Source organism: Chinchilla lanigera, unplaced genomic scaffold (genome assembly GCF_000276665.1).
Source record: "Chinchilla lanigera isolate Chin_1 unplaced genomic scaffold, ChiLan1.0 scaffold00002, whole genome shotgun sequence".
Classification (NCBI taxonomy): domain Eukaryota; kingdom Metazoa; phylum Chordata; class Mammalia; order Rodentia; family Chinchillidae; genus Chinchilla; species Chinchilla lanigera.
Genome location: NW_004955403.1, coordinates 4,363,072 through 4,375,384, shown reverse-complemented (window position 1 = coordinate 4,375,384; position 12,313 = coordinate 4,363,072). Strand labels below are relative to the sequence as shown.

Genomic DNA, 12,313 nt, shown 5'->3' with positions numbered 1-12,313 from the left:
ACCCCCCATGCTGTCTGATGGCACCGTTGTGCATGTGCCACCCACGGTTCAGAACTGCCTGGCAGTGAGACACGAATTACAGCCCCGTGGTGAACGTGTTGGGCAGGGCTGGCTAAAAGAGTCTGTCTTGGTGCAGCCACTTTGGAAAACTGTTCAGCGGTGGGGACTAGAAGGGGCCGTATGCGTGCCCTCCAACCATCAGGTCTGTTTCCAGATGCGCAGCTGCCATAGATGTGTACACATCTGCACAAAAGGCCACAGACAGGAATGCTGAAGGCAGCAAAAGTTCATAATAGCCCCAAACTGGAAGCAAATATGCTCAACAGCAGAATGGATACTTTGGGGCACAGTGTTAGGAGAAGCATTAAAAATGAGCAGCTTACTTCCCCTACTGAAAATAAGGAGACCTATTCCCCTTCCCTCTGCTTCCTGACAGCATTGATGTAAGAGAACCTACAACTGCCAGTGCCTCTTCCTCCCTCTCTCTGAAATGTGTGTAAATCCTTTGGAAAACTAGGCAGGCCTCTGTGGGTGCTGTGGGTCTCTTTGTGACGTAAAGGTCAAGGGTTGAGGGCCTCCACCCAGCAGGGTCTCTGAGCTTCGAACCCCCTTCTATCATGCAGGTGTGGAAATCGAGTCTTCCCTCGGGATAGAGCTCATTTGCACACACAGATGGAGCAGGTAGAGCTAGGATAAGCAGCCAGGGTCACCCCAGGCGTCCCATCTGCCAGCTGTTCTGGGGGGCGGGGGTCCTTTGTGCTCTGCAGCCTCTTTGCTGCCTGCCTGTGGTGAGCAGCACATGCTGGTTTAATGTTCATTCGATAATGAAACTGCTCTCTCTCTATGCTGCTGTTGCAGAGAATTCCTGTGTTGGGGGAAGATTTAGGGTTTAGTTATGCGCCCCATCTGTGGAATGCAGTGGAGAGGTGTCTAAGAGTGACGGTGAACAGGGCACCATGCTGTCCTGAACAGTAAGCGTGAGTTTCACAAACTGTGTTGGGAGCAGAGGCTCGACCCAGCAGAGCCCCCAAGGGACCCTGCTGACCTGAGGTCTGAAACAGGGATGGGGCCCCCGGGAGGGAGTTGGCGCCTAGAAAGGAAGGCGAGGGGGTTCCCAGGCTGTTGACGACATTCTGTCCTGAGCTAGGTGCACTCACAAAGATCCATCGGGAGACAGTTCCGATTTCTGCACACTTCTGCAGCTCTGTCAGTAACTTCTATGAAGGCTTTAAAATCTGTTTCCTCTAGTCTTTGATTCCAGAATTATCCTTTGGGTTTCTATAGTCATACACATGATCCTCACTGTTTCTAAATTAAGGAATTTAACTCAAAGAAAAAGCCATGTTTGATTTCCAGATGTCATTCACATCTCTCATGTGGGTAAAAAATGATTTGGTTTTCTTTAAATCTTAAAGGGTTTATGGTGGTTTAGATCTAAAATGATGCCCCCCGCGAGTCTCATGCTTGTGAAAAGTGCTTGCATCACGGAGCCTGTGTCACCAGTGGGTTCATCCATTGATGAATTTCATGGCTGAGTGCACTGTTGGGAGGCGGGCCTGGTTGAAGGTGGGTCACTGGGGCCAGGCCTGGAAGGTGTGCCTTTGTCCTTGCTCCTCCCCTCTTTGCTTCCTGGCCACTGTGACATGAGCAGCTTCCTCCCTCAGGCCCTCTTCCCTGCCATTCATGCCTGGAGCAGCTGACCATGGACTGAACCCACCAAAATCGTGACCCAAAATGGGCATCTCCTCCTTTAAGTTGTAGGTGTCGGTTATTTTGCCCTAGCAATGGGAATGTGATTAATGCAGGGCTCTATACTACAACTGTGAAGAAACAAAAGCCCTATCTTGGGTGAGTTCTAATTTGATATAACAAGAGAAAATAAATGATCAAGAGATGTTCAAAGAATGGGAATTGTTCTATCTTTTACATCTCATGCAGAAATAGGTCTTTAAATGACAGACCAAAGAAATTTTTTTCTCCAGATGCCAGCAAATAACTTGGATTTAAAACTAGTTAGAGAACAACATTCTAGTGATTACTCTTTTAACCAAGGTAGAATTTAAGAACTGTGATAAAAGCAGAACATTATTTACTACATGGCTACAGTGCAATCAGCTGAAATAAGTGCTAAGAATTTAATTTCTCCCCTTTCCTTCTCTTTATCAAGTGCCAGTACCTGAAATCACCTTTCCCATGCCCAACATATCACCTGTGTACTTTTATTAGTCTAGTATTCAAGCTTGCAAAATGATGAATGATAGGAACACAATATTGCTTAGTCTAAGAATACTCAAGAATTTCAGTCCTCACCTTGATAAAGGAAAGAATTCAATTTCAGTGAGATTAGTGTCATGAATTTCCTAAGAATAATTTTGAACTGTGAGTGACAACTATTCAATGAAGTTTCCTCAAATGAATACGGATAGTAAAGAAACTAAAGTTTAATGAAAAAGAAGTTGATAAAAGGCAAAAGTTGCAGTTATTATTAATTTTCTTCAAAAAGTAATTTCACATTGGAGCCTATTAAAAACATGCTTTAATACCAAGCTGAAAATTATCTCACTGATAACAAATCAAAAGAATTTTATCCCCTCATAGATTTACTATTAAGGTTTTAATCCCATTATTTATTATAATAGCGAACAGTAGAATGAGTTGTTTTGGGGTTCTCTTGGTTGTTCTGTTTTGTTTGAGACAAGGTCTGGCTCTTAGTCTAGGCTAGCCTTGAATTCACGTTGTAGCCTAGGCCAGCCTCGAACTCACAGTGATCCTCCTGCCTCAGTTTCCTGAGCACCGGGATCACCGGTGTGCATCACCAAGCCCGCCTAGAATGAGGTATTTTATATAGATAAGTATCACATAAAAGAGGTTTTGGTTACCACAAGTAATAATGAGGCTTGGGGCCTTCTACCGTTAGACCTGACAAGTTGTATGTACACATCTAAACGTGAAGGACGCAGTTTTGAGCAGGCAAACTCAAAAGCACAAGCCCTCTCTTTTTGGGTATTGACTACTTTTTCCATGCGTTTGATCACTAACATATTTTGCTGGATCAGTAGAGGTAAATGTTCCTTCTTGGAGACTTATATCACGATCCCATATCTCTGTAAACAATGTCTCAGCTGACTAAATTTGGACACATCTGTTAAATTTCTGACGCAAGTTTATTTCTGTAAAGTGATTAATCAAGTTCATTTTGGGTAAGTGTCTGTAATGCTCACATCATTCAAAAACAACAGTGGAAGCCAGAAATTACTGATCTTCAGACTGTAACTACTTAGTGTTAATTAATATTTTTTTACATACCTTACTGCTAAGTGTTCGGATTTCTCTGAATTCTCAATAGACAGGATGAAAAGGTTAATAAACCAGAGGAGTGAATACTGGTACATGGGCTCAATGTTGGCTAAGTCAGCAATGGAGAAGAAGAGGATGGAGGAGTGGACGGCGATAGGGCGGTAGCCCATGCGGGTGTTGTCGATCTTTTTCTCCGTGTCTTCAGCTACCTCCTGCTTCTGAGAAATCTCATTAGCCAAAGCCTTGGAGGAAGATAATATCTTAATAGCAGTTTCATCCTCTAATATATTGCCTTCTGAAGATGAAAGAACTTCTAAAATCTTGTCTTCTATTTCTTTTAACTGCCTGAAATAAAACACACTTTTCTCAGAAGAAAGGGGAATCATTTAAAATCACTTCACGCACACGTTCTTTTATAAGGAGCAAGAGCCTGTAATCTAAAGAAATGTATCAATTTGTGACGTATAATTAATGTCTTATCTTGCCAAATGTCACTAAGATGGGCCTTCCTGCTCCAGTTCCTTCTCTAATGACCATTAGTGGGGTCCCTAGAGAGAAATACGGCGGGCCACTCTCCTCTGCCATCCAGGATCTCAGCTAGGAGTGAACATTTGTTTCCTGAAATCTCACAGAGCTTCTCGAGCCGTGTCCTATCTATGATGTAGATATTATAAGTAGGAAGTGGGCCACAACACTGCCATTCACACCACTCTCCAGCAAAACAGGCAAGTGCCCAAGTTTTTGTGCCAAAACTTGGTTGAAGAGTTGAAAATACATCGCCTTGACTTGTGGCAGGTTTTCTAGTTCTTCCGGTGTCTAAGAACCTTCACATGAAAACACACTCAGTAATACCCAGCTTTCCAAGTTTAAGACAGAAGCACTGTCATTTCTTACTTCCAGAATTTTCCCACATGGCACACCAATTAAATGTAACACAGTTGGTCTTTAAAATGTACTTTAATTCATTCTAAGTGATCTCAAAACCAATGAAGATAATTCTGTGTTTTAGGACATTTCAAACCTTTTGTTTTCGGCTCCCTGCAGTATCAGCGCTTGCTTTTCTTCCTCAAGGTCTGGCCTCTCTCTCGCCACCACGATGCCCAGCAGCTGGTCTTGCATGCCCTCCGGGGTGATCATGAAGTTTAATAATGTTACCTGGACATGAAGAATATATTTTTAAAATGCATCAGGGTTTTTGCTGAGAAAACCTCTGCTCACATGCCTCACGCGCTAACCCTAAAAGAAAGGCCACCTCTGGAGTAGTGTGCATGCTAGTGGAACTCCTAGAGGCTGGTGGTGATAATCAGAGATATAGGAGAGCAAGATGGTTGGATTAAGAACCCACAAGTTTGTCACATTTGGAATTGTTATACTTCAAAGGATTTGTCTGGTGATCAATGTATTCTCATTTTAAAATGGTCTGATTGAAAACTTTAATGCTACAATCAGTAAGAATCAGGTTGAAAGCAATCCTTCACATTGACTGGACTGGCTAATTTACATTTTAAGGACCCTAGCAGTGCCCCAATAAAGGAAATCTTACACAGTGAGCAATGACAAAAATGAACTCTGGGCTCTTGTCACTCACGGAGTGTTTTACAATGTGAGGATGGGCCACCACTGTGTGCTAAGAAGCTGGCCTTTTCGTGGTGTCCTTTGGGAGGCTGTCTAACTGCTCCTACAAGCAGATCTCTCTCCGTCACTCACATCTCTAAATTCTTCCTCTCCTAGTTCTTTCCCACAAATAGGTCAACATGTTCCAGGTCTCTATTTTTAAAAAGCAAGGACCAACCGAGTCACTGCACTACTCCCACAATCTCTTCCAGCCGTGGAATAAGGTCTGCACGCTCAAGACTACACTGCTCATAAATGTTTATTTATGCTCCATGACTCAGCCCTCTCAGTCTGCTGCTTCCCTCCTGCGTGGACCCTCCACACCCCCAGGAATAAACCACAGCAACTTCCCGGCTGCAGCCCCCAAAGGATCCCCAAGCCCATGAAACATCTTGAGTACGGCTTCCATCGGAACCCTTGCTTTAGTGATTCTGTGTGGCCCCGTATCTCCAGGTGAGGTCTGTACCTGTGTCTTAGACCTCCCACTCCACTCCCTTCGTGGGTGTTTTCACCACACTGGACTGACTGCAGAATCCCACGCACACCGACTATGCAATGCCTCCGTGGGCTGCAAGGTTTGCCCTACTTCTACCCTCTTCCCTTGCAACCCACCTGACTGGGAAACAGGAGGCACCCGGGGCGCAGAGGAAGGGCATCCAGTCAGCTCAGGGAGCCAGGAGGCATCGCCCAAGGAAAGGGCGTCGAGCTGAAGCTCACAGGACAGCCTGTAGGGAGCCAGTGGGGGACAGGAGACAGAGGCTGGCAGCCTTGGCTGCTCCTGGGATCTCCTGGAGAGCTGAGAAGCCAGTGGTGTCCGAGTCTGGCTTAATTGGTCTGGCTGGGACCAGGGGAGGTGGGGGTTGTAAAAGCTGCCCGGGGATCTGAGTGTGCAGCTGGGCTGCGAACGGTGGCTCCCGGAGAGGGGAACAGCATGGGCAGAGGAAGCCAGTTAGAGCGAGGGCAGCTCACAACCCCACTGCTAGACAGCACAGGGGTGGACACAAGGGTTTTCTTCTCAGACTACGGAGAAATGAAGGAAACGTTGTCTACTGGTCACACAGATCCGAGAATTCAACATCCAGTCATCAGAAATGCTGCACCGCCCTGGGAATACTATCATAATTTTAACAGTTTCCATTAACTGTCGGGGCAACACGCTCCTCCTCCAGGCCGCGTCACTTCCCTGCTGGAAGGAGGTTCCTTCGTGGGACAGCCCTTCCACACTCAGAACAGCTCCGAGCTGGACGCAGTGACCAGCTTGTCCAAAAGCTCTCAACACATCCACAGTGAAAGGGAAAGATTAAACCTTTAAATAAAACCCTGCCCAGGATGCCCACCAAGTCCAAGCGGACATGTCCGGCAGGCCCGATAACAGAGCACTTCTCCCTGTGTAAACTCTGTCTTTGCTGCCTTTGTGACCAATGATCATGCAGTGTAACTTCAAACATAAGGGAGCGGGGCTGGGGATTTAGCTCAGCGGCAAAGCGCTTGCCTGGCAAGCGCAAGGTCGTGAGTTCGGTTCCCGGTACCGGAAAAAAAACAAAAAAAAAAAAAAACAAAACAAAAACAAACATAAGGGAGCACTTCTTCCTTTGTGTAACGCATGCCTGTTTAACTAATGGCCTTGTAAAGTGAGCTAGATATGTAACTCCTTCGGCAACGTGAGGTCACCCAACCCTCCAATCATGTGCACCAAATCTGTACCTCCGCTCTGTACCTCCCCGCTCACTTTCCCTTTAAAATCCCCACAAGCCAAAGGGGCAGGGTTCTGACTCTTCGGGAGAGCTCCCAGTCAGAAGCCCACTGGCATAATAAACTGCGTCCTAAACCTCCTCGGTGCCATTTCTTCCCGTGTTTGTTCTGCTTTCTGCAACAATAGCACAACTCACCTGGATTGTAGATCCTGAAATACCACCTTGGTATACTGAAATCTTAGATCTTTTAAACATTAGAACTTCCAAATAGAAGTGGTAGAAAAGAAAACGAAAAAACCTATGGGCCACAACCACACGCAACCCATGGGCTCACTACAGGGTCGGGTGCACAACGCCAGTGCCGCTCTGGCCCAACACTCCGCTAACCTAGGACGCACAGGTTAGACTTACACCTACACTTAACCATGTAGATTAGACTCAAGCCACACTGAGCAGAGCCTCGCCAAGCAGCTCAGGGTGAGAGACCTCTACAAATGTGCCTGTGTTACGTACGAGTTGCACCACCGAGGCAGCCGCCCCCTTCCCGCTGAGGACGGGCAATGCTTCCCCAGCAGCAGGAAATGTTTCAAAAGTGGGGGTGGTAAAGATGTTTTTTTAAAATCTCAGAGAGTTCTTCAGCACCTTAGGGGGTTTTGCCCAGTTTGTCAACTGCCGGCATAGCCAAGGTCCAGGTTTCCCCTTCCTCCAAGCTGAGAACGGGCAACGCCGTCCTGACATTCTGTCTCGCTCTCCAGTCTCCATCTGTTCATCCTTGGCATTCCAGTTCTGGCTTCCGGCTGGGAGATTCTCTGTTTTCTTGCTTCACCACGGAAGACAGTGCTCCCTCCGCAAGAACAGAGTAATTTTCTGCTCTTTGTAAGGAAGTTTCTGTCTTGGGGTCGGTACGTGTAGAGCAGCACCCTGCAGAGGCCTAGAATGCACCTTCCTTCTCCCACCCGGAGCCAGGCCCTGCTTGGGCAGGTGTAGACCGGATTGAGCTTGCCCCTCATTTTCCCCAGGCAGGCCTTAGACACCACTGAGTATAGACCATGTGGACATAAGCATAAACTTAGATGTGATAATAAGCTATTTTTGAAACTGAGCAATTTGGAAAACTCACTATGTATTCTATAATTCTCTACTGCCACGGCATTTATCTGTGGAAGAATGATCACTGAAGCGTCTCCTGGGGGTACGAGGGAGTGAGCGCACAGGTGTCGTGTGCTTCAAGCCAAAGCTATGGGCGCGGTGTCCGCGAGGCGAGTCTGACAACCTGTGTTTCACTGCACTCCCACCGCAGAAGGCACTCCTCCCTAGTCTACTAACGCTGGATCTTTTGAAACAGAGATTTTGCAACTGTAGCCGTTTATTCACAAATAAATACTTAAAATCATAGGAATATAGTGTCATAGTTTTATTTTCATGTAGACTCAAAAGGATTACAGCAGCGTGCTACCACTCCCTGGGTGCTTTTGAAAGCAAGAGGCACAGGAAAGACCGTAAAAAAGTAGGATCGAGGAAGTATTCTAATTCATAAATGAAAGAAAGCAACTGCCTCACTCTGTTTTCTAATCCCCGTTTAATCAATTCCCGCAATTAAAAATAATGAAGCCATAAGATACTCCAGGGATCTCTGGCTTCCAATGCTCAATCACGGATCAGTCTCCTCCCCTCAGCGTTTTACAGCTTCTGCCGTAACCAGCTGCTTGTGAACAAGGGACTGTTTAGGTTATGTGTGCTATCTTCGCACATTTTACTGGAAAGTAAAAGTGGTTTTCCGTTATTTATTCAAACATTCTTTTCCAGACACAGCTTTGGGATTTTATCACTTCCTCCTGTGCTTCCTTCCTTTCCATTCATCTGTGAAAGCCACGCAGGCATGCTGGTAATTAACACTCACCGCTGAGCCCTCGCACCCCTTCTAGCGTTTCACACAGGAGAACCCCCTCGGTCTTCTCCCTACTCCAGGAGACCACTGTTACCCCATCTTACAGTCGAGGCGATCCGGGCACGGAGGGGTTAAGTGACCTTCCTCAAATCCCACAGCTGGCGCGTGACCGAGCTGGAGTTTACATCCTGCTGTTAACCACGCCGGGTATCCCCTCTTCTCACAGGTAATGAGAGCTGGTCTTTAGGTGTGCAGACAGCACACTGCATTTTAATTACTTCAAAATGGTGGCCAAGGATTTTCATATTTTAACATTCTGTTTTTAAAACTAAGCTCGAGGACTCCCCGTCTCCCCCAAGTCTTCCCGGCACCCTGACTGCCCCAGTGTGTCCTCAGCTTGAGCTCGGGCTCCTTGCAGCTCACTTTGTTTGTACTGCGCCCCAGTCACGCTGACCACACGGCTGTGTTGCTGGAGCCCATCCTGCTGTTCATTCCCCTGGGCGGGAACAAGTTATAGGACCTCGTCCCCGCCTCTCTGTGAAAGATACCTGCGTTCACTGAAGTATTTCCAGGGAAGGAGAGCATTTAGCTCACGCAGTGACTTTTTCCTCTGCATGTAACTTTCCAAAATCTCAGTCAGTACTTCTTGTCACCCACCCTTCATCCAGCTCACCCTCCCCACACTTACTGAGTACCCACCAGGGCTAAGAATTAGGAATAAAAACCTGAAAAAAGGTGTCATCTTAAACCTGAAGCTCAGCTGCACATCAAGTCACCTTCGTCGTGGACAAAAACTTTAAGCTAACTTTATTTATTTATTTTTTGTCTGTGTTGAGACAGGGTCTTGCCCTGCAGCTCAGGCTGGTTTTGAGCTCACTTTGTAGCCCATGCTGGTCTCGAACTCACAACTATTCTCCTGCCTCAGCCTCCCTAGTGCTGGGATTACAGGCATGTGGCACCATACCTGACAGATTTTTTTGTTTTGCTTTTTAAGAACAATGACTTCTCCAAATGGTTTTTTTTTTTTTCTTTTTTTTTTTTTTTTTTTTTAAGTGCTGGGAATTGACTTTGAAGGAGTTTTTAGTGTTTTGGAAGAACAGTGATTGAGAACAGTTCTTCTGAGTAATTATATAAAAGTAAATAACACCAAGCATAGTCTGAGAAGGAAAGAAAAAGCCCTGCTCAAAAACTCCAATTCCAGTAATTAGCATATTAGCATTTACTACAAAGAAAGAATGTGACTACGTCATCTACATTTAACAGTGAGAATCTCAATGATATCAGTTGTAGACATTAGACTCTGACGGGCTTTTCCCCAGCATACTGAAAGCTCTCTCATTACCTGCACACACAAAGGCAACACTTGGAAATTATCACAGTGATGTCAGGAACACAACAAGGGACACAATCCAATTTTCTCTGCTCCTCTGGTGACTCAGGAGGAAAACATAGTCACTGACAGTAAAAACCGGTGAAGACACAATCGCTGTGGACACCCACCTTGACGGAGGTTTCGGGAAGGTAGTGAGGGTTTCTCAGCTTCGTGGTGATGTAGAAGCGGAAGTCGGGCGCGTACTCAATGATGGTATCCCCCAGGCGGATGCACAGACTCCCGCCCTGCTTGAAGGTCTGCTTCAGGAGAAGAGGCTCCAAGATGGGATCCAGCTCTTCTCCAACATTCTCTAGCAACACTGGAGTGAGATCGACAGCAATTGTAAGCACGGGCTACAAACATTCACTCCCCTGGGTTCTCCTCAGCCGTCCAGGCTGCTTCGGGCCCTACGTATCTACAAAAGTATTTTTGTCTTCTAAGTATAGGGAACGATGCCATCAACGTACTGCATTCTTAGGCAGTGGGGAACCTGGTCTCCTCGCCTGCTGCCATAACAGTCAGTCAGGCTACCAGCCCCGCTGTGTAGACCCAGCCTTGCCCAGGAGGCACTATGGATCCAAGCAGGATGGCAGTGCCCCAGCAGAGAACGTGTTTCCAGGCATGGCTATTTATGCCATTACTGTATCTTTAACTATAAAACTAACTCATGCTCATGGCAAAACATCTAGAAAATACAGGAGAGTATAAAGAAGAACTTGGAAAACTATGTCTACTAAGATTTTCCCACTCTGTCTCTCTCTCCTTAAATATTGCCCTTAATTGATTCATGCCATTTGTAGTTTGCTAGAAAATGACACGAAACCATATAGGCATGGTAATTGCTTACTGAATGAACTATTTTCTCTCTCAAGCTTTTTCTTCATCTTTTCTCATGCATAGTTGAGACTAAACAATGTATCAGATTTTACCCCCTGACAATTTTGCTTGACGTGATAGCACAAATATTCTACCATTATTAAAAACTCTAGTAAACATACTCATCTTCTCTCATTTTTTACCATTAGGTATTTGGGATTTTCTTGCTTCATGTACTAAATATGCAAAACCTCCCCTGTGGAGTATTATCCTCTGATGTGTTCTGGGAGAGGAATCCCTGGAGAAAAGGCGAGCAGCATGCTAAGGCTCTTGACATACTCGCCAGAGAAGGTCTTGCGTTACGGCTGGGATGCTACAGAGCCAGTCTTGTGCTGGGGCACTTTTTAGGGGTGCTGTCTTGCTGGGAAGAGGGAGATCGGGGGCCCTGGGGTGAGGGGTATTTGGATCTTGACTGCAGAAAAAGTACAGACATGTTCTGTACTTCCTAAGGTTATTCCTGGCTAAAGAATTCTTAAAATTGTGCTCTTAGCAATTTTTGCCAGTGCTGACACGGTGACCTAAGGAGGTAGGTCAGATCATTTCAAAACTCATTTTCATTTTCTGCTTGCATAAAGAGATTATTTTTCATGGCGAAGTAGTATGAGTGCTAAGTATTAAATATGTTAATCTCTTGTTTAGCTGGCTTCAATTTCCATTATTATTAATGATGCTACAGTGAACATCCTCTGGAAGAAACCTCTGTGGTCATTTCTGGTTACTTATTAGGGTGAAGACCTAGAAAAGAAGCTAACATTGAAGTATTAGGAGCATTTAAAAATCTACTTATACTACCAACCTATTTTCCCCAAAAGATGTTTCATCTCAGAGTTGCAATGGGTATTTGTTCTGTAGTATGTTTTAAGCCTAATTTTACAACCTATCACTGTGCTTACAAATGCTGAATATCATGCTGACGTTGGATTTTCCCATCAGACTCACAACTTTAAAAGCCAGGGACTATTATTTCCCTTGTTCTACAGATGAATCCGGCACAAGGAGGTAAGATAAAACCAGCTAAACCAGCTAGTAAATAACCAAACTCCTAATTCACCCTCGGAACGCCTGGGTGACACTATCAGCATTTAGTATATATGTGACTTTTATAGTTTGATGCGTAAAATACAATGTTAAAGTTTGTGTTTTCAGCAAAATGTTTTTAGCTGCTTTTTGGCTAAGTTATTTTATTTCCTGGAAGATATGCTAATATTCTTGCCTATTTTTCCACTTCTGAGCATGTTACTTATAGTTAGGTTCAGTTGTAAGTGTCAGAAATCCCAAAACAGTGGTCACACCCACAAAAGGGAATTTGTATCTCCTGTGGAGGGGATGCCTGCCACGGTGCCTGGTCAGGATGGTCACAAAATGAATGTTTATGGTTGAATGAACAAACAAACATGTAAATGAAAGAAAAATTAAACAGGTAGTTTTGCATTCTTGATTCGTTATACACTCACACACATACTCACACACATACACACACACACACACACACACGGGGGGGGAGTAAAGTGCTATGACGGGAGGCTGGCTACCAACAGTTCACAATTCAATGGAAAGTCATTAAAAGGATCT

At 45.3% G+C, this 12,313-nt stretch overlaps 1 protein-coding gene across 2 annotated transcripts in view; it reads right to left on the bottom strand.

Annotated features, from left to right (window-relative positions):
- Positions 1 to 12,313, bottom strand: part of Dnah7 (dynein, axonemal, heavy chain 7) — a 236,519-nt gene that overhangs the window by 51,021 nt on the left and 173,185 nt on the right. For both annotated transcript variants that reach the window (XR_001233192.1, XM_005373280.2), the window contains 3 exons: positions 9,994 to 10,184; positions 4,319 to 4,452; positions 3,307 to 3,642 (listed from right to left, as the gene is read on the bottom strand). Coding sequence is in view for 1 of the 2 variants with exons in the window: in XM_005373280.2 (XP_005373337.1) it covers positions 3,307 to 3,642; positions 4,319 to 4,452; positions 9,994 to 10,184 (661 nt within the window). In the remaining variant the exon portion in view is untranslated. The remainder of the gene's footprint in view (positions 1 to 3,306; positions 3,643 to 4,318; positions 4,453 to 9,993; positions 10,185 to 12,313) is intronic.